The following is a 27,590-nucleotide window of genomic DNA, read 5'->3' on the forward strand; positions in this document are numbered from 1 at the left end:
AATACCTCTTAAAATAAGACTAGGAGGCTGTAAGGCTGACCTTCTTAGAAAAACAAACATTTAAAAACTTTATTGTAAATATAAAGTTTAGGTTTCAAAAAATAAATGTCTACAGCCACAGGTTCCTTCCTAGTTTATACTAAAGACTGAGTATTTTTTTGAAACTATTTTTAGATGCGGATTAATGCACCTTTTAGTATTTGTTGGATGACAACTGGTAGTTTGCGGTAGAGGAATAAGTAAGACTGGCCACACAGATAGTATTTGTGAGTAGAATCAATTAATTGGTGATTTTGTTCTGCGGACTCGTTGACTAAGATTTTACCAGACTAACATCTGAATAATTCAAAGCGTTTGGCATGTGAGTCACATCCGATTTTATTTTGAAAACATCATCCGGATGTGGTGTTATTTATCTGCTCGGACTTGACAGCAGTGAGGAGAAGCGCTGATAGAGAGGAGCACAAACTCGCGTAAAAGGGGGTTGAACCGAGGACGTGTGGCTTTTTTTTTTTTTTTTTTTTTTTTGGAAAAGTGGCATCTGAGTGAGGAAAGCAAGACTTCTGCTTTTCCTCAGCCACTCTGGACTACATACACCCACCGAGGCTGTCGCTCACTTAATCCGGATTCTAACCTGCTCCAAACTCCTTAACCATGAGGACAAACGTATGGATTTACCAGGCTCTGGTGTGTGTTGTGGTCACTATTTTGGACACAGGTAAGACATGGGGAGGTGTTCTTTTGGGAAGGTTGAATATCTGCATGAACATTGTCTGCTCTCATTAATATTAATCTCATATTAAACTCTAATTTGGCTCTTTCTTTTCTGCATATTGTCAGGGCAGAAATGTGACAAACACAATGAGAGAGTAAAGAAAATGACAGTAGAAAATAAAGCATGTTAGAAAAAAAGGCACAATAAGAGCAACTCGTATCATATTTCTAAATTGCACGTTGTCACCCAGGACAGGTTGAAAGCAGCCCGCAACATTACTTTTATGTGTACATAACCAGTTTTACTTAGACACAATTACACTAAGTGGCACTGAATGAACACAAGTCTTGACTTGTACTTTTTGATTCGGCTTACTTTTTGATGAGGTACTGTCGTAATTGATTGAGGTTTGTGGAATGATCCTGCTCAAGGCTATTTTTGAAGAACAGGGAGAGTCATTTACCAAACATTTAATAACTGTCTTTGTATTATTCAATTTGAGTTGTAATTATTGGGCAGCTCATGAAACTGTTCCTCCCTTAAAAATCCCATTGATCCCCCTACAAGTGAAATTTACTCTGTAATATCCACCAATTACAGCTAAAGACCAGCGTCGTTAATACATTTCAAATCTTATATGCAGTATTATTTAATAAAGTTTCTTCTCCAGAGCATGGATGCGCACTGTGCCATTCCAAACTGTCTAAAAGTCCAAAGCCGTGCCAAAGCACCTGGTTTGAAGCACATCTGCTGATGTTACTACTTTGCCACTAAACTTTTTATATAGGTCATAGTCATTTCAATAATAGACGCCCCTGCATCTGTTGGACTGATGCCCGCTAAGGGAAGCTGCAGTCTATGTCTCTTTGTAATCTTGCACCACAGCTTAAGACGCGCACACGACCATTTAGATGTATCCCAACGAGCTAAGTGTCGCACACTATGAGGTGGCCACAGAGGGTGTCCCGGACTACTGACATGTTGCCACCTCCAGCGCTGCCGATCCTGACCCCTGACGCCTTGCAGTTGGGGAAAGTAAAGGCGCCTGAAGACGCGCCTAACTGTGGCATTTGCAGTTTGTCGCAGTTCAGAGATAGAAGAGGTGTGTGCGCGTGCGTGCGTGCATGCGTGCATATGCGTGCATGTGCGTTAGAAAGCGTGAGGGAGAGTTTTGGGGGGTGAAGGGATGTAACATCTGGCGGCAGAGTCACATTTTGCGTTCTCTGAAACAGATGTAATGTCTGTGTAATTCCCACACAGAGGCACTTCTCTTACCTGCTGTGTTCATGTTGATCATATAACAAAGCTTTTCCCTCTATATTGCCTCAGGATTTATACTTTCTGTGATTATTAATATTACCTTTTTAACTGTTGACGGAAATACTTAAATAGTTGACATTCAAGAGCTCTGCTTAAGGGCACCAAAGTGGATGTTTCCGAGGAAGGTCAGAGTGTTGGTTCTTCACCCTTCCTATCTACATTTTTCACACTAAACTATATAGTCCAACCTGTGCCTCTAAGCTATTGCTGCCTCTTATGATTAAATCTCATTCCTCTCATATTCACCCACTGACCACCTTTTAGTATAATTTCAACTTCAACAAATGCTTGGTATTTGGAGATAGCAGCAGTCCTGACTGCAGGGAGAGGAAGAGACTAAGTGAAATCTAATTGAGCAGCCTGGCCAGACATCAGGGCTGGAACAACACTGTGATGAGTGCCAGATGTGGTCCAGTGGAACCCAAACATTAATAACACGTCCTCCCCAAAAACCATTTTCAACCACGAGGAGCCTCTAAACGCCCCACAGTTTACTATATCCTAAGTACACGCATAATGTCTTGTGTCGGATCTTGGCACAGGAGGAAGTTCCTGTAACTTGGTAGCATGAAATTTTCTTATTTATATTGCAAACAATTGTAACTAAACACATAATGCATAAATTCTGTAGCCCTCAGAAACTCTAATTACACTAGAACCTAAGGACGAGCTCAACTTTTTGTATGACTGAATGATTAGTGGATTTATATTTGAATATAGTTTGCTATGTTTAAGATAGAATTGTCTTATGATGTACTTCTTCCAAAATATGTCTCTCAACAAAGACCTATAAATTACAGATACGGTGTATATTCTAGTACGTGTTGGTTGCCAATAGACTGTGCGTAAAACTTTATTATTTAGTGGAAATGAAGAGTGATGTTATGGCTTTCCCAGGAAACAGCAATGCATCTTGTTTTGTTCCATAAAAAATGAATGTCACACTTGTTAAAAATGAAAAGGAGGAAACTAAACTCACTGTGGTTAAACTGCAGGGGTTCTATAGGAAGACTTTCATGGCTGCTAAGGAGTCATGAATGCACGTTTTTGCAATAGGAATCACATACATCCATTCGCTCAATCAACAATAGCATAAAACTGTAGCGTAACAAATACCATGAAGTAGTAAAACTGTTGAAAAAGCTGACTTGTGGCTCTTTCTAAAAGTAGTAAAATATGAGATATGCTTTCATGAGCATCAACTCTCCACTGGAGCACATAAGCCTGTTGGATGAACATCATTCTGTTGGCTGTCTTTTCAGTTCCACACAAAGTGGACGCTCATCAGAGGCCACTACCATGGTTTGAAACTAAGTGCTGACGGGCATTTTGAACTGGGTTTTGATGCTGGACACACTTCATACTGACTTTTCTGACACATAAACCACTCTGTAACCTCGACTTGGCCAGCAGAGCTGAAGCTTGATCTAAAGAAAAAATTAGACTGTTGCACAATGGTGCTTAAGCATGATTCAGCAGGCTGCATGCTAACATGCCAAGAAACATGGGGCTTGACACAAACTGTATTTGAAGGATGCCTTTAATGACAGCTTGTGTGACGGGGAAATAGTTTAATCTTTCCTCTACCTCCTCCACGCCAAGACCTTGAAACCAGTAATCACGCTTCCTGCTGTTCCAATAGTCAAACCACCAGGAGAAAAGTCCAGGAAATATTCTCATTGCTTTGACAAGCTCTTCTTCATCTCCAGCGCCTTGACAGCTGCAGAGAAACGTTTGGTGGTACCTTCCAGTATTTGAGTAATGTTTGATACTGTCAGCAAAGGGGAAGCAAAGTAATTCCACATGCTTTCTTAGATTTTCTTTTGCGTTTATTTGATAAATGACAGTGTAGATACAGACAAGAAATGGGGGCTGAACAAGGTAAAGGGTTAGAAATACTGTAAATTGGAAATACATTTTTATTTCCCTTAGATCTCATTTGTTTATTTACCTGACTGAACTTGGAGCTTTCAGATAAGGACATTTATTCTCAACTCGACTCTGAAATAAATGGTCTTTACAAGCCAGAAACATGCAGATTTTCTCATTTTGTGTTCTTAAATATTCCCACAGGTTGCTGCAGGAGGACTCATCTGTCATTACAGCGGTATGAGAAGACTGAGAGTCACATGCTGCTTTGCACAGACTGTCCTCAGCCACCGCTGGTACGAAACAGTCGATCGCAGGAACACTGCGCCCGAAAGTGCAAGAAGGACAAGAAGAATTTCAACTGTAGGTGAGTTACGTTTTCTTTCTCTGTTTGTCTGAAGCCCGGTGCATGGTTTATTCATGGCAACGTTCCCCGTACTGCTCTTCTCCACCTGCGTAGGCACATTTACATATTTTTGTTGTACATCACTTGGTCATCTCTAAACTGCTTCCTGCATTTTCCTGCAGGGCTTTCAACTTTCAAAGGCACAACAGGAAATGCCACTTGCTTCCCTTTGACCGTTTCACCCATGGCGTGCAGAGGCAAGCCAACATAAACTTCACTTTGTATGAAAAAAAAGGTAAATGTCATGAGTTGACATTATGCACTCTGGTGTTTTTTTTTTTTTGTGGGAATGGACCAGGTTTACACAGGCAAATTGTTTGTTGAGGATTTCAGGTTGTGCTTCTTGAGTCGGCTCCTCAGTGTTGTTTTTTTTTTTTTTTTTCTGTTGACACAGTAGAAGCAACAAACCCCCTTCATCCCCCTCCTGCTGTGTAATCACTGCAGCAGGGGCAGTCACACACATTACATGCAGGAGCCTTAAGTGTAAACAAAACACCAAAAAAAATCATTGTTTACAGTCGGAGCGCAAAGGGTTTTTCTGGTACTGGCGGTTGAAGCAAGTACTTCAAAATGTACTGCGAAATTCTCCCTTCCACCATCACCATCCAGTGACAAGGAATGAACTTTAGGGAGCTGTCTGTTTTTGGAATACTGTACAAGCTGGGACGTACTAAAACACACGCTATAAAACATCTTATTTACCAAATATGGGAAAATGTATTGCAGGTGGTTGAGGCAGAGAGAGCAAATAAACTTTTAATTGCCTAAATGCTGTATAAATTGGAACAGAAAGAGTACACAGGGACAACATGTATATAAGTGAGAAGAGGAATGGATGCTTTCAAATGTTTTTTTTTTTTTTATGCCTTTGCTTTTACTTAGATTATATAAGGGAGTGCATCATCGGCACCAAGGACAACTACAGAGGGAGGAGGTCTTGGACAAAGTCGAACATCACTTGCCAAGCTTGGTCAGATAATAACATCAATGAGCACACGTAAGTCTCCTCTTTTTTAAGTAAGAAAGCCAGCAGGATTTTACGTGGGAATGGGGGCTATTCATGAGGAAGAATTGTAATTCACTTTTCACCTTGAGGGTGTAATGCCTTGCTTAGTGGCACATTAGTGCTTGTTTTTAAGGAAGAGAAGGTGTTAACTGTTCACTTCCTCTAACCACATTCCTGTCAATATGAACCGGTGGCCTTCAAAGCCTGCATCTGTACCCTTTAGACTTCTACCACCTTCCTGGATGTTCCTTCTCTATTTCACTGTGTCTGATATTGAACAGGCCTCAGCAGCTGATTTATTGATGTTCAGATCATCCCCTTGCACCTCAGGGGTTAAGGGAAGGTGGAGGCTCTGAGACGGTTGAACGTTTATCCAGAGTTAAGTCGGGTTCCTTTCATAACATACAGGGATCTCCCCAGTGAGGTTGTTTTTTTGCTGCACCACAGGCCCTCAGGTGTATCCCAAAGAGTTTTTTTTTTTTTTTCTGCTACAAGAAAGGCGAGATCAGTGGCTTTACGAAAATGGTGCTGTGCCAGCATCTCATTAGTGGTGCTCATTAGTTACGAGATATTTTGAAGTCAGTGGGGACTCGGGTTGAGAGACACAGCAATAAGAGTTTGAAGAAGTGCAGAGTGAAAAATAGGAGGGGAGGTAGAATGAAAAGAAGAAAGTGCAGGGATTTATAGACTGAAGTCATGTTCTGTCTGTTGTCCAGCTGAGCTCACAGAGCCACAGACATACTAAGGGAAAAATACAAGTTCAGTGATCCCCAAATTAAAACACACTGTAGTGTTGGTCCCTCTCCTCTCCTTTTCTTTCCTCTCGTCACTTGCAATCTCCCCAAAATCCTCTCTTCCCTTTCCAGAAGCAGTTCTTCACATCCTTTGTCATTACATATTTGACACACGGTTCCAGTCCCCTTGTCAGCAACTTTTAACTTTCAAACGGTCAAAGTGAGCTTTAATGCCGAGTTACCTAACATGGGACTGTCCCACTGTGTGAGAATTACCACCATAATGAACCACACACCATTAGAGTTTCAGGTAACTATTATTTTCATGCTTGACCGATCACCATGGGGGTGATTTCTCAGGAGGTTCCCTTCAAGGAATGGGACTTCTACCTGTTGTCTTTAGTTTGTGTTCAAACCAAGGCTCTGAAAGAACAGTGTGTTGATGCCCAGCCAAGTTTGGAAAAATGAATGGAATAGAAAATAACTGTTCATGTAAATATTAATAAATAACATTGCAAACATTTGCTTATTGCCATAGGGACATTGTTTTATTTTTCTATGCATTGACGTCAGTGAGCACACTCACCTACAGAAACACACCCAAAGCAGCTCGGAGCTGGAGTTTGCTCAAAGGAGATTTTGCTTATTTGCTTTCTTGCCAATAGTTTAATGAGAAGATTGGTGCCACTCACATTTCTAAATGTTGAGTATGACACGTTCACTCACAGCTAGTTAGCTTAGTTTAGGAGAACAATTGGAAACGGGAGGAAACAGCTAGAGTAGCTTATTGGAAGGTAAATAAATCAGCTATTTCTAGCCTTTGTACAAAGCTAACTTGTCTCCTCTCTGTAGTTTCATAGTTTAGAGACAAAAATGAACTGCTATTGAATATCTCATCTAAGCCTTGGCAAGAAAGTGAACTAGTGTATTTGCCAAAATTTCAAACTATTTCTTTTAGGAGACTTCAGCGGTTTTCAGATGTTCCCCACTGCTTCCAAAAATCATTATTCATGTGTCCACATTCAAAAAGCCCCTGCTTGCTTTAATCTCTGAATACTTTGTTCCTTTAGATGCTGTAACAGTGAAGCCCAACCATGTTTGTTCCACAGTCACCAGGTGCATGTTGCTAGACATTTAGCAGCAGTTACTTCAGGTCTAGATTTCATCTATAGTGATATCCCAAATCTGGCCAATATGTTTAGATGGTCCAGAGAGCCAAGCATGTGTATAGTGTCTGCCTGGGCTCCAGTGGGAACAGACTTTGGCAAGGAGATGAATAACTGGCCAACATCTGTTAGCACAACATCATTACAACTAACTTGCTCCCATGTTGCAGCCTTTTACAGACTTTCACCAGATGCAACATTTTTTTTTGTAAAGTGAGAAACCTTGTAATTCCATTTATAAATTAAGTATACTGTAGTGTGATAGAAATATCTTCAGTACACACAACAGATGTGAGTTTTGGGGCTTGGCACAGGGAAAAAAGTGTTTTGTGTTAAATGCCTGAGTGAAATGTTGCTGTTAGTCTTAACCCTGTTGTATTTTGACACTTGTAGGTTTTACTGCTTGCTCTGAAGGTCTTCCCCTTCTTTCTCCTTTGCACTCCCTCTCTCTCTTTGGTTAAGTTAGATGACTGAGATTTCTTCTCCTTGTGGGTTGAATGATGTTGTGCATTAGTGCAGAAGCCTTGTGTAAGCCCCACGGCACAGAGGGGAGAGCAGAGCAGACTCCCCCAAGAAAAGAGTCATTGCCTGGGGTAGAGTTTTAAGACAAGATTCTAAAGGGAGGGTGGACTTTGGTTATTTTTCCTTTTTCATTTTCTTTTCCAGCATGTGTTTTTTTCATTTTACCTCAGAAGTTAAACACTGGGCTCCCACCTTTTTGCTCAATCTGTTATACTTACTTTTTCTTTATTAAGCACTGAAGTCAGTCAAATCACTTGTCTCTTTTCACCCTTTTCTTTAGACCCAAACATTTACCCCCTGTATTAACTCCTTTCTGTCTCCCTGGGTGGGAGGAGAATGCGAGCAGCATTCATCGGGAGTGCTGACATCTCAGCTTTTCATCATCCTGCCCTGACAGAACACAAATTTCACACACTGTCCATTTAGTATGGGGATCCTATGCCGCTCTTGATTGCTACATTCAGTGTGGACTTTCCACATTCTTTTTCTTACAGGGTTACAGTTGCTTTGTCTCAGTGACGTGATGTAGCAGCTGACAGAGAGGGATTAGGTTTTAACGTGTTCAAAGGCTTCAAGCAAAGCCCTGCTTGGGCTGCTCCAAGTGGTTCGTGGCATTGCTCTGTGCTGTTGATGGTTACTGTGCTGTGACAGAATCTGGCTGCTACACACATGAGGGAGCAGGGTTGTGGTAGGAATTTGTAAGGTGATCACACAAAAGGAGCAGACCTGGAGAGGAGAAACGTATGGATGACATACTTTGCATATGATTGCTGTCTGCTCTTTCCTGGATTTAAAATGTACCCTTGTCACATTGCAGGTGCTACCAATTCTCAGCATGCATCTTAATGTAAATGCCTTTAGAATTTATTTTTGTTTGTTACTGAGAACGCTAGCAGGCAGGTATAGTACAGTATATACTACTAGATCAGCCGAGTGTGCGAGTACTCCCTAACATTTATTTGTACAGCATACAGTTTCAGTGAACACTTTCAATAGTACCTGTCTGCTCCCTTGTAGGTTTTATCCCGATAGGTACCCAACACAAGACCTGAGGGAGAACTTCTGTCGGAATCCCAACAACGACCCCGGTGGTCCGTGGTGCTACACCACAGACCCAAACGTACGAGCCGAGGAGTGTGGCATACCAAAGTGTTCAGAGGGTAAGACCTTCCAAAACATCATTAATGGACAATCACATTTAGAGGTGACGGAGGTTTAATTAATGTTTATGTAGTTTATGCCTTAAAATCCCAGCTTTTGTTTTCACTAGAGAAAAGACATTTAGATAAACGTTTCTTTGTTGACAGAGGTCTGTATGTCATGTAATGGGGAGGATTACCGAGGCAAAATGGACCATACAGAGAGTGGCAAGGAGTGTCAGAGATGGGACTCAGCAAGGCCTCACAAACACCACTTCCAGCCCAAGAAGTAAGCCACAAATCTGATAATCACAAGCTGACTTTTCTCACGGACAACGCCAGCACACACCCATGACAGATGCTTAAATAAATAATGCTAATACTTAAGAGAAGTACTGTATGTCTCAGACCTTTTGTTTTCTTTTCTTCTTGTATCTTCTGTATCATTTCTCAGGTATCGGGACAAAGATTTAAAGGACAACTACTGCCGTAACCCAGATAATCGTCTCCGTCCCTGGTGCTATACCATGGATCCCAAAACTCCATGGGAGTACTGCAACATCACAGCATGTGGTAAGGGCTTGTATACTCTATGTACCACAAATCTCAGGCTTGGGCTCTGTGGAAAAAGACCAAGTTATTTTTTATACAGATTTATGACACTGTTGCCAGGTTTTCTCAACATCTAGTACCCTTACAACCATAAAACAATTTATATATGTATCACACAGCGAGGAATCAAGTATAAGAATCAAAAGTGGACACAGCGTTTACAGTTTTTGTTTGATTTTGGAAAGACACATGGTGATTTGGTATTGCCAGGAAGTGATTTGAGTGCAACAGGAGTGTTGTTATTGACAGGACTATGGTGGTTTTGGGGTACTTGTGGTCAGCTGAATAAGAAAACTTCCCCTCTCCCCTGCAGAGTCTCATTAGACTTGTGTTTACCCAACTTGGTGTTTCATGTGGTGCTCAGCTTCAAATCCTTCTACCTCAACAATGAAGAGTAAATAGGTTGTTTGTAAAGGGGAAGGCCTTACTTCAGAAAGCGAAATGTATTTGCTGAGACCACTCACAGATGACAAGGGTCTATAAAGTGGAGGATTACAATAGAGGCTACTGTACTGTGATGCCACACATATTGAACAGTCTAATCTACAATCATGACCTCCATAGAGAAGAGTCAGATTTAAAAAAAAAAAACCCTAAATGAAATGTGCGAAGAATAAAACTATTGCTATTCTCCCACATGGGACTCAGGGGCTCAATAAATCATGTGCTGAGCATGAAAACCAGCTGAAAACTGGATTGTTATATAATTTTTATGCTCTTCGCCTCCATCATCAAAACACCAAATTGTGATGAATGAATAACTTTTCAAACAGTAATGCTGTTTATCTATTGTCAGAAAATTCATCTACAATTACATACACTATTAATTGTTTTAGTTCTCTGAATTATAAGGACATCACCATGTTGGACATTTAGTTGTCTACTTTTCACCGTTTTGTGCATTTTTTTAAACCGAGTACTTGATTAATTGTAAAAAATAAATAATCCACTGGCTGATCAGTCAGTTGCAGTAAAGATGGCTTTTCCCTTCATGCATAATATAAAAGACAGGGGGGAAAGAATAGATCTTAAAAAAAGGCCACACCTTTCAAGAAACACATTGAAATATTTCCACATGCAGACACACACACACACACACACAGAGCAACCCTCTGTCGCTATGAGGCACACACACATGTAATTTACTGTACATGTTGTGATTTACAGCTAGGGCGGATGATCTGCATTTGTCCAGATGTATGTATCCCTCCATGCCTGTGCTTAGAAAGATAAAAACCACTGACCTGTACGACGCAGTGCACACAGACCCTGGCATGCATTACATCAAGCTAAAGAATCCCTCTTCTCCACCCGCGTTCTCATTTCTGCCTCAAAACATTCCCTTTCCTCCTCCATTTTCTCCCATCTCATTTGTCAAAGGCTAAAGAAACAGAGACAGAAATCTGGAGGGGAGAAGTCGCTCCCTATGTACTGCTATTCCTGCTCTGCTGAAAAGCAGAATTCCATCCCAAGATGTTTGGAATAGTTTTTTGGTGGATAAAATTGCCCCAGCCAGACTGGGTTGGCTCTGATATCTTTGCTTGGATTGCAATAAACAAATTCACCAAAAACGGAACTTTGATGTTTAATGTTGAGGAAAAGATGATCAGGCTCCAGGTCTTTCTTACAACAACCTGTGAAATTGCAGAGATATCAGCAAGTTAAGTGTATATTGTTGTTGCTGTTCCTATGTGCAAGAATGTGGGGCACCAGTGTTATGGATAAATAGAAGTTTTTCTATCCCAGCTGACTTGAGGGGGGGGCTGCTACTGTTTTTGATCATCTGTCTCTATGTTAAACATGACACATTCTTCTGAGGATTAATATTTCCCCCTTCTCTCCCTCCGTTCTTCCTGCCTTCAGTTTTTGCATGTCGCTCTCTAGTGAAAATGTTTCCTTTGCCTCCTTGTTATGCTTACACTGACTGACAATTTCTCTTACTTTTTCTTTCTTTGCTAGAGTCAGATTCCGGTGAGGACACAGATGTCAATGTAACAACATCCTGTGTCCAGGGAAAGGGCATGGATTACCGAGGCACAATGAATGTCACTCCAGAGGGTGTGACATGTCAGCGCTGGGACTCTCAGTTCCCCCATAACCACTCCTTTCTCCCTCATAACTTCAAATGCAAGTGAGTAATGCTTGTTTCATGGCTCCCACAGCCTGGGCGCACTTCTCTCTGCTGCGTCACTGAAATGATTATTGTTCATTTTCTGCATCTGCCAAAAGGAAAAGTGCTAAAAATGAAACCCTTACAAAATGTATATCTTTGCTGTAAATAACACAGTTATCGGCACCCATCATTTAAATTGTAGTTTGTGTGTGTGTTATAGAGACCTAAGAGAGAACTTCTGCCGTAACCCTAATGGTGCAGATTACCCATGGTGCTTCACTACAGACCCTAATCAGAGGATAGCCAATTGCACCCACATCCCCAGGTGTGATGCTGATGCCAATCAGAAAATAGGTAAATTTCTGTGCAGCTTAAATTTTACTGTACAATTAACATCTATACATACAATTCTCATCTATACAATTCTCATCTATACATCCATTAATTACCATGTACATAAATTACAGGCTGTGGTTTTATAGGAGGTTTCAGGCTGTGACTATTTCATGGCAAAAAGCGACAGCTACAGGAAGCCACTGTACCTGGCTTGACAAAACCCAGTGTATTATTTATTCCATTTTATTTTTTATACAGATGAAAATCAGATGAAATAATCAAGAAATAAAGCGCTGATTAGGGAACTTTAGAGGAGCTAGTAGACAGATCCTGCTATGTTTGGACAGAGTCAGGCTAGCTGGTTCCCCCTATTTTCAGTCTTTGTGCTAAGCTAAGCATCTGGCTGCAGACCTCCCCTTACAGACATAAATTAATTTGGTATTGATCTTCTCATCTTACTCTTGGTGTGTCAGTATTATTTTAAGACTACCAAAGTCAGTGTAAAGAATGGCAAATGGCTTGTAAATTACTATGAAAGTCAATTCTTGAATATGCATTTTTTGCATATTGAATGTGAACTACAAATACTTGAAAAGACATGCCATGTTTCTGCAAAGTTGACTCACACAGACATTTTCTATATTGGTCCCATAGGACTGAGCCACTTGGCAGTATGCTACCCATTGAATTCTATTTCGCAAAAGAACAAAAACACCAGGCTTTGGCAATAGTGCTCGCTGTCATTTCCAATGCTTCTCTGCTTTACATTTGAGGAGACCACACATGTCAAAAAGCAGCTAGTTGGTTTGTTACTTCTGATTCTGTTTAAGAGCAGAGAGTAAGGTTTATATTTTCTTCCACATTTGAGAATCACCAGTTACACAGAGGTCCTTGATATTAAATTGATCCAAACCACAAAGAGAAGCCAGCATTTTGAACTTGGTTATGTTATGTTTGCACCAGTGAGAAAGACGGCCACCAACCAAATAATGTATATAGTGATCCACACCTACTGATTGCATTTAGGTATTTGAAAAATTGCCGGGTTCAGTATTTCCGTGCACTCCTGGGAATATTTAACATGATGGTCTAAAATAACTTTATCCTCTTCTTCCTCAGAGTGTTATGAAAATAATGGAGAGGCATACCGGGGCACTTTATCCATAACTCGATCTGGGATTCCCTGTGCAGACTGGTTGTATCACATAAATAGGTAACAGCATCAATTCATCTGCATATGAATGTGTTGTGTAGCTCCTCCTGCTAACTGGAAGTGTTTCCTAGAGAGGCTGACATTCTTTTCAGGTCAGTTGATAAGTGTTTGTTGACAAGTTAGCTCCCATTGCCTTGTGAAAATCCCTTTCATATGAATGAAGCTAAGCAGTGAAAACAAACAGCAAGAGGAAATCGGGGGTTCTCAGGGGTCAATACCAAGCCCAATTATTATTCATCTAACTGACGAGAGGAAACCCCGGGGTGCTCTCCAACTGACCCATCCTGACAGGGAGTTTGCCCACTACTCCTTCATGCTGAAGTCAGGCTGTTCAGAATTACTTAATTTACTGGAATTTTAAAAGCCAAAATGGCACAGACAGATGGACATGTTCCAGAGCTGACCCCTGACCCCAGGAAGTGCTTTCTGAGAAAAGTAGATCAAAGCCAATCAGCTCCCTCGTGTAGAGTGCAGCCAGTGAGTCTACTCTGCTCAAGGTCAAGGGTCATCCCGGGAAAAACTGCTGAGAGCTACAGCTTGTTTTAACATTCTCCTGGGAAGTGGAATTATCTTCAACACCTGACAAATTGTTGCCTATTGCTTAACATCATTTGTGTGTGTGTGTGCGTGTGCGTGTGTGTGTGTGTGTGTGTGTGTGTGTGTCCGTGTGTGTCCGTGTGTCCAAACTCCTACCTAGTAATTGCTTAACTTAAGGGAAATTTTAGAAATCTGAGAAAATTACATTTAATTCTTGTAGCTCCAGGTGGAATGCTGGGCACAAAATTTGATATGAATTCCTACAAATTGGGAGCACAAGCAAATCATTCGATAGAGGATGTGGCTCCTGCTGGTCTGAGCCTTATTGAATGCTTGGAGTGCATACTTTCATACTCCCATGAGCACTTTTCACAAAACTCTGTTTCCTTCTATGGGTTCTGTGGAGCAGAGGATTCATTGCACTATAGAAACATCATAGTCAGACTTTCCAGGCATAGTGCGTAACAGTGTGCATGCGACTCCATGCGTTCTCATACTTGTGTGTTTTTAGAGCATGAGAGTGTGTATGAATCTTTATGAGACATGGCCCAGTGTTAGTTCTGATGCACTGTGCAAAATAACAAATGGAATATGAGAATCTGTATTTGTGTGTTTTACAGTGGGGATTCTCACTCTACAGTATCCCATGTAGGGCTGGAGAAGAATTATTGCCGGAACCCAGACCGGGACAAGCATGGCCCGTGGTGTTATACCAATCCAAATACCCGCTTGGCCTGGGACTACTGCAAACTGAAGCACTGTGAGTTGCTAAAGTATCCTTGTCTCCTCTAATGTCCATCTCTTTAACAGTAGATACATCCGTGTTATAGCAGCTATAAATATTATCAGACTGTGAATGGTGCACACATTGAACAGTACCATTTTTAGTGTCTAGCAGACCCTTAAAGGAGTAGTTTGTTTGCTTTCTTGCTGAGTGTCAGGTAATAAAATCAATATCACCAATACCACATATGGAATCAGGTTATAGAACATGAAATATTGTCATGTTGCCAAATAGGCATGTTTAAGTCCAACTGAATTTAACTTGGTTAAATTCTGAAACACAGAGCAGGTGTCTTTCCATTAGTGTAAGTTTTTTCAGAGCTTGATCCCTGTTTTGGTTGCATTTCTAAGAGCACCACACCTGAGCAGAGACCCAGTTGAAAAGTATGTGGACAAGCAGGAGTGAAATTTAGAAATGCAAGGAATGTCGACAAAAGTATGTGCAGACTGTTTGTAGCTCTAGGCATTTTCACACGTGTGAGAACCAAAGTGAGCATGGTGGCTGAGTGATTAGCACTGTTGGTTAGCACTGTTGAGAAGAAGGTCGTGGGTTTGCAACCCGTCCTTTCTGTGTGGAGTTTGCATGTTCTCCCTGTGCTTGTGTGGGTTTTCTCCAGGCACTCTGGTTTCTTCCCACAGTCCAAAAACATGTATGTCAGGTTGATTGGTGACTCTAAATTGCCCATAGGAGTGAGTGTGAGTGTGTGAGGTTGTCTGTCTTTGTGTGTCTCTATGTGGCCCTGTGATGGACTGGTGACCTGTCCAGGGTGTACCCCTGCCTTCCACCCAAAGAGAGCTGGGATAGGCTCCAGCAGATCCCCGTGACCCTGGTAAAGGAATAAGTGGGTATAGATAATGGATGGATGGATGAGAACCAAAGTTAATTGCTGTGAAAAGCAGGTGTGGGTTGTTGAGTTTGTCAAGTTGCACACATTAATGCAGCCTTTCACCACTGTTCTCTGTAAACTTGCTTTTAAATATTAATTTGTATGCACATGATGTACATGTCCTCTGTGCTGGAGTGTATTTTGTACATACTCAGAATTTAAGACTCCTTGTCTGCAACAAACATTTGAGGCCATGAAGAGTGCAGAAAAGTAGATCAGGATCTCAGCCAAGGTCGGCAGTACACTCTATTAAAGTGTCGTCGTGTTTTGTGATATTTATTTTGTGTATGCACTGATTTATAAAAAAATGAAAGAGAAGGAAACATGTAAATCATGAACTTTTTAGACAGTCCCTACGGCACTACTGGGAGAGCTTGTACTGGCATTGTTTTTTACACAGCTTGTCTGGTGGCTTACGTCATCCCACGTTAGCTCGCTGTGGTTTTGTCCAATTGGCAGAGAATACATGATGCTTAAACAGCAACCAGATGCAGGTCTCTGCTGCCATCCTTTTATTTGAGAAAACAGACACTCAACTGACTGGACCCAACATTTTCATAGGCTGGTTTCAATCGGGCTATATTGAAGAGCCTCTTTCAAATGGCCCAACAATAATTTCCATAATGTAAAACATGTCTTCCATGAAGTTTTTTTTTTTTTGAGGTCTTGAGCAGATTTATTTGCCGTGGTCGCCGACTGCTATAACCTCCAACAGTCACTGAGATTCTGAGATAAGTCTCAATAAAGTATAGAATGGTGTAGAGCTGTGTCTTTTTCAAAGAGGTTTCATGCTTTTTGTGTCAATGTATAGTCAGTGGTCTTATTTCTTTTGGCTGCTGCAGGATCTCATACTTTTTTTCTTTCCCTTACTTTAATCAGGTGAATCAGCTACAGTGGCTCCTCAAACAAACAGTGAGTATCATTTTGTTTATCAGGCCTTTTCTCATCTAGTCCTCTTCCTTGTCTTCTTATCTCTAATCTCATCCCTTTTTCTTTTTATTCCTTATATTGAATCTTTGCTTTGTCATTTACTTGACTGAACAAATCATATTTTATGGTTGCCTTTCAAAGATTCACTAAACCTTTTTGAAATGTAAATAGTTCATCCATCTCACATACAGTATCAAAAATGTGTCATGCTTAGTTATTAACAGACCCAAGATATCATGCTTCGTGCATATAAACACCAGAATAGTTGGAGGACATAAAGTGCGAGGTACCGACGGCAGCTGGGTCGTGAGCATCCAAAGAGAGTAAGTCATTTTACATCTGTGCTTTTGCAAAGTGTGCTTTTTCCATTTTTGTCCCTTTTTACGTACTGTAATGGTGAAAACTGTCTTCTTTAATTCTCTTAGGAAGGTTCATTTGTGTGGTGGCTCACTGATCAGAGAGGACTGGGTTCTGACAGACCAGCAGTGCTTCACTTCCTGGTAATGTCCTGCCTTCTAATATTTGTGGTACTTCTTCTAAAACATATCCCTTTTATTCTGTGTCTGTCACCAAATCATTTAATCATGTAACTCCTCCAACCTTTAGTTTTTATATAATATTTTGAGGTACTGTGTATGTAGTGTGTTTTGAATTTTGTTTTTTTGCATATGTTAAAGCTTATACAGATCACTAGAGAGACCACATGCAATATAACATTGATCACTGCACTGCCTTTGCAATGTCTAAAAGTAAGACCAAGATCCTACAATTCCTGAATGGATCATCTAATTTAAATAGTTTAATCAATGTTCAATTTGCAACTTACAAATTCAGTAGTTTTCTATCTTACACTTGTCCTTGTGGTTATCAGTGTCCCAGATCTCAGGGATTATAGCGTGCAAGTTGGTCTGCGCCACCTTAATGACTCCTCAAGTCACCCGAGACTACACATCTCTCACCTGATCTGTGGCCCAGAAGGATCCAACCTGGTTATGCTGAAACTTGCAGAGTAAGTTCACACCCCTCACAGTATTAGATCACAACACATGCTCTAGGAAACATCTGTATTGTACCACCCACAGTCAGTGTCATTTTTGTGACATGTGCATACAGTATGTTTTAAAAGTGACTATACTGACTGACTGATATGTTTGTTCCAGCCCTGCCCCTGTGTCTGAGGGCGCTTCCACCATTCATCTTCCAGTAAAAGAATGTCAAATTGCCGAAGGCACCAACTGCACCATGTATGGATGGGGGGAAACCAAAAGTACTGCCTTCTTCCACCAACAGGCTGTGCCACATTCCATATTAAGCATTATTCAAATATCTGCATATATGTAACATTTAACATGTACTGTTCTTCCTCTATGTTTAGATACTGGACATGATGAGGCACTGAACACTGTAACCATGCCTATGGTCAACAATAACATGTGCTCACAAATCAAAGGGGATGCTGGAGAAAGCAGAATATGTGCCGGCGGCAGGAGAGGGGAAGGTGTATGCGATGTAAGGATCACAATTTTTTTTATATTATTAGAGTGGCAGCAGAAGTTTCAGTATTTCAGTACTGTTGGATTAACTACTTAATTTGTTTGATTTTCCTGTACCTGGGTGAACTAGCATTTTAAACACTGTTTACACTGTTCGGTGTTGGTTGAACAATACAGTACATGTATAACCATGTGTTGTGTCTCTGATGATAGATCTCTACCATTTTCTTACAGAAAGATAATGGTGGTCCATTGGTCTGCCAGGAACATGAGCGTAAAGTCATCATCGGTGTGAGCATACAAAGAACCAAATGTGCCTCGTCACAGCCTGCGCTTTTTGTTAATGTTGCTTTTTACTCAGAGTGGATATATAAAGTATTCAAACTTTACCCCACTTTGGAGAGGAACTGAAACACTGTGGCATGAAATCTATATAGGTTGCACTGCTTGCAAGAGAGGAAGGTTGGGTTTAGGCCAGAAAATCTCAAGACCTCTCCAGCAAGCACCATGGGGGAGAAAATGCGGAAAATCACCTTATAGTAGTGGTCGTTTGGCGATTTTTATGGCTGTTTTTCATTTTATGGAGAGGACAGACACTAGAAAACACGAACTGGATAAACCAAATGGAATCACTTCCACTTTGCAGTTGAAGACATCCCGGTTGTTAGCCTTAATACCATTTTTACAACGAAAGTCTTGGGCACATGGACAGCGTACTAATTGTATTTTGACATGTTCAGATTTTTCTGAAGCCATGCAAACAAAGACACCTGTGACTCAGTATTATCTCCTGGAATATACTTGAATATGGACAGGACCCAGTTCCCTTATGGTTACCGCTCAGCTGGGATTTCTTTTGTGTTGAGCTGAACAGCAAACTTTTTAGGATGCCTTAAAAATGTCACAGCCACTAAAAAAATATCCAACAAAAAATATTGTTATATTAAAAAGGTGGAAAACATAGCATGAAAAGAAACCCACTATTGGGAAATCCAGACACCAAATGTCCTAAAGAGAAAAGATGGAATAATCCAATCAATCTGTAAATCCTAAATCTGTAAGCCTATAGGTCCAGCAAAAGTTACAATTTGGCTTCAGATATAGCCGTTAAATATGTAAAATATACCTCTGCTGCTTGAAAAGCTAACTGCAGCAGGCTTGGCAAACAATGCAGTGCTAATTGTGTGCAGTAGCTGGACTACCTTTTCCCCAGTTAGCTGTAACTGTTAGTTTCCCCATGAGAGGGTCTAAGTAGGACTGAGCGAACTGCTCCAAATCTTATGCTAATATTTGTAGCATGAGAGAGAGAAGAGCCATGCCAAATATAACATGGCTATTTGGTCTCCAGTTTGGAGGGAACTGTGGCCCCTGGCGGGCTGTGTGTGGTCAGTAGGATATTTTATAATTTTTTTTTTCATGGAAAGCGACTCCTTATGTACATAACTGCAGATTTATTGAGTATGTTTCTGCTGTGCTGTAAGATTTTATAGGTCTTATAGATCTGGAATATTTTTGGATCATTTAGTAATGTCAGATTGGCTTCTTCCTGCCTCAGATTACTTTTAATATTTAAAGAGACTTGTAACTAGTAGTAGTTATGTATATTTATTTTTGCAGAAGGCATTGCAGATAAATTCAGATTTTGGGTGTGAAGGTTTTGGGGGTTTTTTTATATTAAGATTTATTAAATAGCCCAGAATGATAGAGGGAAAGTTTAACCCTCAAGTTCAAACCAAACAAACACAGACAGTATGTCTTATGTGGTCAAACCTATGAAATTAAGGATACTATTTCATTTTGAGTTAGTAGAAAGTATTGTTCTGTCCAGGGGGCACATTGGCGCAGGTTGGCATTTAATAAGGGTGTAAAAGTGAATCTGCTGTACATGCATATACAGACAAGTATAAAAAGACAAACCGTTACCTGTTAGATATTGTGTTTCCTCGATGCATGAAGGCTAGTCATTTTTAAATCAAACACTTTCTGATTAAGGTTCTGATATAGCTGTAACTAGACTTGGGAAAAGTGTGTTTCAAGATAATCTGTTTACCACAATTTCTGCAAAATTTTGCAGGTAGCCAGATTATAGCCCTAAATGGTGTGAATGGGTGATATGTTACCATTAGTGACTTGGCACTTGGTTCTGGGTTTAAAGAACTGATCTGTAGGGAGAAGGGGTGAATGCAGTCCTCTATTTGCCTTGCACAGGTTACAACCAAGGTGATAGTATATATAAATCACGCTACAGTTTAAAGGAAGGAAGCTTTCTTCATGAAGCTCCAAATGCCAGATATTCTTAATTATGTGGTGGATCATATATATACCTGACCTGTTTTCTTGTCAACCATGGTCTTATGGCATTGTAACGCTTATTTAATTTGCCCTTATGTAAATAGCCTTGTGCGTTCTGTAAATTACAATTTGTAATTTTTGTAAATATCATACTTAAGTATTTTTACTCTGTTTATATTTGTACAATGTAAACTTTCTAACAGCTGCTATTTTGTTAGTGAATTGTTTTGTTTTTTTAATCTATGACATTTTCTACCTTTTGTAGCCTTTGTATTAATCCTATTTTAATAAACAATGTGACATTACAGTTAGCTGTGACCTGTACTTCTCATCAGTTCCCTTTGCATTTTCCGTTATAATATGTAGAAAGTAATTGCAGCAACAGCAACACACACACGGGATCGTTTACTCCCTGTATCGCTCATGGCAACAGATTCTAGTGTGTGATAAATATTCTTAAGTGGCTGAAAGCAGCAGGGTCATCCATACAACCACTGAAGGAGATAAATAATAAACATTTGGATAATATATTTGGACATCTCCAACTTAAGTGATATACAATTGAACTCGGATAAGCTTTTCAGCAACCTTTTGGTTGCTCAATATGAGATAAGATATACTCAGTGCTCCAACTGTAAGATTAATATTTGAGTGAAATATATTGAGATAAAAACTCTTGGGATGGTGAAGGGAGAATCAATCGGATTATTTACTTCAGATGCAATACCACAATGTAAAAATACTCTATCGCTGCATTCAGAAGTATCATCAAGATTCTTTACTCAAAGTATCAAAAGTACAGAAGGTATTGTTTTACAGAAAAATGTGACTAATATCTTGTTATATATGTCACAATTAAATTCTTCCATTGTAGCCAATTATTGTGGCACAACTTTGAACTACTTTATACAGGTAGTATGGCACAGTGGTACCTAACTTAGGGCTCAGTTGGTTAAAAATACATATAATGGATTGTACTGTATAAGCTATCACATGTTGTTTTATTGTAAAGTCCTAGACTTAGTATCTCAGTAACAAGCTGTGAAATAAATGTGGCAAAGTCACAAGTACAATATTTGCCTCTAAAATGTATTAAAAAGGAGCAGAAAATATAAAAATAGTACAAGTACTTTAAAATCGTCTGAGTAAGTGTTATGTTCTACCACTGACCACTATCAGTAACATTAATATTGACCTCAGTTTATGAAGGTTGAAGAAAATCATAGTCCTGTTAATAACAGGAGTAACAAAAGCAATTCAGGTTCACTGATGATTTACACAGCAGTAATCACAACACCACACACTGTCATGTGGAGATGTACTTTACCTATCTGGCTTCATGGTATTAAATTCCCACAAGTCATTTTGCCAGTAGGCCACTTCCCTGCTGCTGACCAAGCTGCTCGCCTTCTGATCCCAACCTTCCCCCCTGAGACCAATTATTGAGAAACTCAGAGTCTTACCGTCTCTTCGCTGTAGTAAAGGGATATAAAGGAACTCAATCCCTCTGCCCTGTTGCAGCCATAAAAGCTGATACGGAGCAGAGCAGATATCAGGTCATGTTTAGACTTTTTGAAGTTATGCTTTTATAGATTTTCCCACTGGCCTGCCCTGGAAAGAAATCTTGGAAGAGCGCCTTAACCTCCTTCTGCACTTAAACAAACAGCAAGCTGAAGACTATAAAAGAGATAAACATCTATATTATCCAGTGGTAACCTTAAATGATCCATACAGCTATGATTTATGTTCTATATATAGAACATCAATGTAAAGCGTCAGGTTAGATGCCCAAATATCATTTCTGCTTTATTATTCTCAATTAGCACTAAATGTAACCTCTTAAATATCAAAACACAAAATGTGTTCGTTGGCGTAATGACATCTTGGCATAAAATGCCTTACACTTCATGGAAAACACCCGATCATCACGGTAAAAAAAGTCTGCCCAGCTTTATTCAGCATTTCATGTCTTTGTCTTCTTTACACTTCAGTCTAGTGGATTGATTTCAGATCCACTGGGATTGTCAGAGGTAACCAATCAGCGATTACAACAAGAACTTTACATTCTGAATAATACTTCATGTATAGATTTCTGTTACATCCTCATTAATTCCATTTCAAGACATTCAAGGGAAAGTGATGAGTGAAGCTGCAGTGTAAAGAGCAAAATTGGAACTTCAGTCCTCTGTCGCCTTCTGCTGGTCAGTATCTGTCCCTTCAGCCCAGAAATTGAGCTGTACCAAAATAAGGTCAAATGCTGAGAGTGATTATTGATCCTGAACATGAGATATCCTCACTAATGTCAGAAATATGGTCTGACTCAGAACATGCAGTGATGTGGATTCACATCCCAGGGCTGCTGGACGAACACAATCCTCTCATCTCTTTGGTGCTGGCTCCAAGTAAAAGAAAGTCCCTGCTGGTTCCAGCACTGAGTCATGGGGCAGTCTGTTCTTATTGTCTCACTTAGCAAAGGAAGGGATGTCCTTGTGTCTGGAGGATGGTGAACTGATGGAAAAGCGAACCTATCTGTCTGTAGGTCCATGGCAATCTTGTCTATGCTCTGAGTCATCAGGCTGTTAGACTGATGGATGAATGAGGGCTGCATTGAAGATGTCAGATATTCTGCATTCCCTATACCTGTACACCAAACTTTAAAAAATGAAATAATTACTTTACTTTCTCCTACTTAACCCTATATCTGCTTTAATTTGTTCAAATGTTAAACATCTCCACTATCAATTAACATGTTAAATAAGGCTCTGAATACTTGGTTTTTAATGCAGTTGCAAATATCCAGTGTAGATTGCTGGGCAAAAAAAATAGCAGTTTTATCCATTAAAATTAAATCTGTATGATAATAAATTGTGTAGAATTTAAAGGGTCATTTACTTTCTGAAATCACTGTATTTTTGCTCTTTTTAGAAAGAGTTGAGACAACTTTTTTAAAAACAGATTTAGGGTCTTACCTGTTTCTGTGGGAAACATGTAGCCATTTGGCAACTTCCTGGCACCTGTGTTGTATGAAGAGGAGTGTGAATTCCCACAGTAAATCCTTGACACTCCAGTTGCCTTCAAACCAACACAAACAGAGTCAAAATGTGACCCCTAAAAAACTTTGCTTCCAATTTAAATGTCTATCTATAACGTGACATAGTCATGCAAAATCAGCCAAAACTAAAGTTATATTAAAGAAATGAATCAATATGCTGTACCAGGATTGTGTGACAGGGACTAAACCAGATACCCAGACATTGATTCAAATGTTACTAAATCCTGACATAAACATGGAAATGTGTGATATATAGAACTTTGGCAGAAAACAGTGAGTTCACGTTCGACCTCATTGCGGAAAGAAACATGCTGATGCAGGAAATCATTTTTCACGGCCTTTAAAGTGCATGTCACAAAGTGCTAATTTACACTGTACCTGTTGAGATGTGACGCTGAGTGGTATTGTTGGATTCACATGAACAAAATCACTTTGTTTTTGAAGGTCTGCAGCTGCTAAGGAGAAATACATTCAAGTAATTGTGAAGCATGAATTGACATGTGCTGAAAGGCTTTCCATTACTATTCAGTTCAGTTCAGTTTGTCATGGTTGAATTGTAATAATATTTCAAGGCCTTGGCGCGCACACTCCAGTATAATAAGTCTTGCACACACACACACACACACACACACACACACACACACTTACACTGTGTGCTACTCCTCTGTTTGGCTTCCCTCCTCCACTTGGCCCGTCTGTTTGAAAACCAGACCTTTGAGAGACAGACAGTCATTTCAAGAGCAGAAAGACTGAAGTTGAGATTTCGATGAAGAAAAATATGAGCCTACCTTGATCGTGTCCTCAGGAAGATTGATTTCAGCAGACAGCTTCTCTCTTGTGTACATATCTGCATAGTGGCTGTGAGAAAATTCTAATTCGGGAGAGATATACATGTATTTTAGGTGCTTTTCTAAACGGAAAGATGCAGCATTGTGTTAGTTCGAGAGCTATATGGAGTAGAAGATTCTAAGTCACCTTGCTCAAGTACTCTGCTCTGCTCCAGGGTGAAAGTGGTGCGGTTTCGGAACTGGACACCTTTGGGTTTCTGGTCATTATGGCATACTGCCTCTAACATCTCTCTGTCATTCGCTTCTTGCATTGGATAATGAAAGTCTGCATGGGACACACAACTTCCTAAATTAATATCAGTAATTATTAGTTGGATGTATATTTATATGGAAAATCAAATTATGTGGCATAAAGTATTAGATGATGGAGTTTTGTTCTGTTTGGTTTGATGTACTTTATTCAATCATACACTATGTTCTTTATAATGACCATAAGGATACAAGTTTCAGTCTTTGAACTTCACTGGTGACTTACGGTGCTCAGATCCGGTGTGCGCATTGATCTCCACGCACATTGGCCCCTGGATCTTTCTTAAAATCCGATTTATAGATGACACCTTGCAGAACATTTGATGCAAAATTATATCATGAAATTGTGGTAACATTATCAGTTGCGTTAAATCAAAATCTGAATATCAGCATCACTTACACTGGGAACTTTGGAGTGGCATATTCGCGTCGCTGCTAGCCGTTTTCGAATTTCCCAGGCAAAAATTGTTGGGTTTTCCCTTTTGCATTGAATAATTGTAGAGATGACACCGGGGGTGAGAAGTCGAGGTCGGCTCCCTCCAATAGTTTTGGGCTCCAGGAGACCTGTGCAGCGGTAGCGGCTCAGGATCTTGCTGACGCACCCATTGGACACCTGGAAGACGCAATGGGGAGCACTTTCTTAAATGTTTAACACCGACAATAATATTTAATTGTAATTACCAACACCTGCTCTGTCAGAATAAATAGTCTCACAGCAAGACGTTTTAGACACCTTTCTTTCAGCACAACATAATCCACCTGATTTAAAGCTTAAATGCGGTTATTAGAGCCCATTTAAAGATTCAGTTTACCCGAAGTATCCTGGAGATCTGGCTGGGACGGACTCCCTCCGAGGCTAGCTGAATCATTTTCTTCCTCTTGGATTCTGGGAGAGGTCTTCCGTTAAGAAATATTCCTCCCAGCTGGTTGACACTTCCACCCCCTTTGTATATACCACATAAGTATATTATATATTATATACTGATTAAATTAGTTTAAACTATTATTACTGTACAACAAAGGCTCATCACGTGGTTTCATTAGGTGTCTTTAAAATGTATTTATAGCCTTAAAGTGCGTCATAAAAATGTAAAATTAACCTTTACTTTGAAGATCAATGTTTGCGCCACACATCTCCGTTGCGCCCAGCTTTGCTTTATGAAATTGACTACAGAAACAAAATTCGTGATAATATTCCCAGTTAGAACGACCTTAGACTGCGATGTGAAAATGTAAAATCTTGTAGGAAAGACTGTCCGGGTATCTCCAGGTACCTATGGAGAAAGACAATGAGGGCAATCACGCCGTTCAGTGAGATTTATAGGCCTGCAGACCTGAATATGACGCGGTGGCCTGTCACCAGAAATGTCAACATTGCATGTGGGCATTATAAACATCTAAAGAGATGGCAGGTCTGTTCTTACAGAATGTCTTCACAATAGACAAATAATCATGGTCTGGTTTTCATTTTTATTTGTTTGAAGACAGAGTTCTGATTCGGTTTTCAAGCCATGTGCCATCAGAGGAGGGTACAATGATTGAGTCATGGAAATATTCCTTCAGAGTCCTCCATCAAGTCACACTAATTAAATAAGTGCGAATGTTTGGCGTTTATATGGTTATAGTATGCACATTAAGCCTTTAGTAAAATAAAGTGAAATGCCAAAATCTGAGTCATGAAAATGTGCATTTGCGCACTTCACCCCGTCAAGTATGAATATCATCATCTTTGCATCGTGTTATTCTGTTGGTTTATTACATATTTTCACGCGTAACTTTACTGGACCGGACTGCACAGCACCTGGACACAGTTTACCTGATTTGTTGATTATGCCACATTCCGGGCCATGAACAAATATTTCCACTTCTGTGTTATAAATGTTGTTATTTATATTTAAAATATCTGCAGTAGCGAACTAACATGTATTCAAGCTTGGGAATTCAGACTAAGGTTCGTTTGCGCAGTGGCTGCCTACACTCTCAGTCAAACAAACCCTGATTTTCTGTCCTTAAACTTGCTGCTTCGGTGCAGCTTGTCATGAAATGAAGGTTACGATTTCATCGTTCAAAGAGCCCAAATAATCAACAGTTTCTCACTTTTTGGGGGGTAGGTGGGGGCTGTGGTCACGTGACTTGAGCATCCCTTCCCAGGTGAAGTAGCTCAGATTAAAAGGATCTCTGGTCTTTGTTTTTTTTTTAGAAAACAAACATTTGGAAATCTGTTCCAACGACGACTGCCATATGGTAAAGTGCTTTTGATAAACCATAAATCACACAGCCTCTCTTTATTACATTTTCTTTCAAAACGTGAACAAATATACTCGTATATGGGCGCAAGGAATGGGCCAATTGGGGAACCTCGTTTATCCAGAAGAGAGAGACTAAAATAACCCTCACAGATGTTCCTTGGACAGCCAGCAGATAAAAATGCGTTGTAAACGTTTCAAAGGGAAATATTTGAAGAGCAAATATTAGCCTATGTTAAAACGCACACAAGGCTCGTCTTTTGGCCTGTTTAATGACTAATTGAATATCATTAGTTGGGTCCACACAGATCGAAGTACCACCGAAATAAAGGCTCAGATTTTAAAATGCCATATGGCCCAAATTATACATTAACCCTGAGTTGGGGGACAATAATACTCTCTGTGTACAATCAGTCAGGTTAGATAGAGGACAGCCATTTTTGGACACCATCATCTCCTTGCCAACGAGACAAGGGACAAATAAGGCGAACCTTTTTATTTATTACCGCGGACTTGCTGTGGTCATTGATTTATAGTACTTTATTGCACATACAGTGTGTGCCAAACGAGGTTGATTAATGTACTTAGGTTGTGTTGTTAAGACAGCACCACATATTCGTGATGCGTAAATTTTAATCTGGCCTCTCCAAATGAGTGGGCGTGAGTTTTAGGTCTTGATATTGTGCCACAGACAAGTGTACATTTAGATTAAGCATCCTGTATGTTTGTATTGTCCGTAAAACACGTTTATTGTCGAATAACTATGTTGTTAAGCTTTGAAATTGTAAATAATGTAAATAATTATGCTGCGTAAAAAGGTTATCCAACCTCTCCAAAGCGCACCGAGGTATCCTGTGCGCAAAGAAGCTGGCTCCATAGTCGCTTGTTTAGCAACACCTTCCTGTTATGAGACAGCAGAGGTTCACTTCATGTCAATAGCGTTTTTACTTTATTAAATGATTTTAATTTCGTGAAGGCAGACGCGTGTTTTAGTCTTTTGTTATTAATAGATCTCAACTTTTATATCCGTGTCCAAATGCGCCCATTTCAGCAGTTGTCTACACCAAAAGTCGCACGTGTTAAGATGCCATTGAATTTTAACTGCGTCTTAAATGCTTTGTG

At 40.0% G+C, this 27,590-nt stretch overlaps 2 protein-coding genes across 3 annotated transcripts; one reads left to right on the forward strand and one right to left on the reverse strand.

Moving 5' to 3' along the window:
- Nucleotides 1-540: 540 nt before the first annotated feature.
- Nucleotides 541-20,268, forward strand: hgfa (hepatocyte growth factor a). 2 transcript variants are annotated; one of them, XM_026327470.1, is made up of 18 exons: nt 541-718; nt 4,109-4,271; nt 4,433-4,545; nt 5,193-5,307; nt 8,756-8,898; nt 9,046-9,166; nt 9,332-9,450; nt 11,449-11,620; nt 11,805-11,956; nt 13,058-13,151; nt 14,309-14,448; nt 16,238-16,270; nt 16,503-16,611; nt 16,714-16,788; nt 17,160-17,297; nt 17,449-17,555; nt 17,664-17,797; nt 18,016-20,268. In XM_026327470.1, exons 1-18 carry the CDS (start codon nt 655-657, stop codon nt 18,190-18,192), a joined length of 2,169 nt encoding a protein of 722 aa, XP_026183255.1. In that variant the 5' UTR covers nt 541-654; the 3' UTR covers nt 18,193-20,268. The 2 variants fall into 2 exon arrangements, with proteins under 2 accessions (XP_026183255.1, XP_026183256.1); XM_026327471.1 differs by having other exon boundaries at nt 11,823-11,956.
- A 1,303-nt stretch (nt 20,269-21,571) lies between these two features.
- pax4 (paired box 4) lies at nt 21,572-25,356 on the reverse strand. The gene is made up of 8 exons (XM_026327389.1): nt 25,329-25,356; nt 25,035-25,165; nt 24,623-24,835; nt 24,449-24,530; nt 24,101-24,238; nt 23,914-23,996; nt 23,774-23,837; nt 21,572-21,603 (listed from the first exon to the last, which is right to left on the reverse strand). Exons 1-8 carry the CDS (start codon nt 25,354-25,356, stop codon nt 21,572-21,574), a joined length of 771 nt encoding a protein of 256 aa, XP_026183174.1.
- Between the last annotated feature and the right edge of the window lie 2,234 nt (nt 25,357-27,590).

This window comes from Mastacembelus armatus, chromosome 23, assembly GCF_900324485.2.
Source record: "Mastacembelus armatus chromosome 23, fMasArm1.2, whole genome shotgun sequence".
In the NCBI taxonomy this organism is placed as follows: Eukaryota; Metazoa; Chordata; class Actinopteri; order Synbranchiformes; family Mastacembelidae; genus Mastacembelus; species Mastacembelus armatus.

Bases quoted from the DNA above. Each gene is read 5' to 3' on its own strand.
- pax4 (XM_026327389.1), bottom strand. From the start codon at position 25,356: ATGTGTGGCGCAAACATTGATCTTCAAA. The intron at 25,166-25,328 runs GTAAAGGTTAAT...GTATATACAAAG, and splicing joins CGCAAACATTGATCTTCAAA to GGGGTGGAAGTGTCAACCAG. The intron at 24,239-24,448 runs GTAAGTCACCAG...TGTCCCATGCAG, and splicing joins GCACACCGGATCTGAGCACC to ACTTTCATTATCCAATGCAA.
- hgfa (XM_026327470.1), top strand. From the start codon at position 655: ATGAGGACAAACGTATGGATTTACCAGGCTCTGGTGTGTGTTGTGGTC. The intron at 719-4,108 runs GTAAGACATGGG...ATATTCCCACAG, and splicing joins GGTCACTATTTTGGACACAG to GTTGCTGCAGGAGGACTCAT. The intron at 16,612-16,713 runs GTAAGTCATTTT...TAATTCTCTTAG, and splicing joins GTCGTGAGCATCCAAAGAGA to GAAGGTTCATTTGTGTGGTG.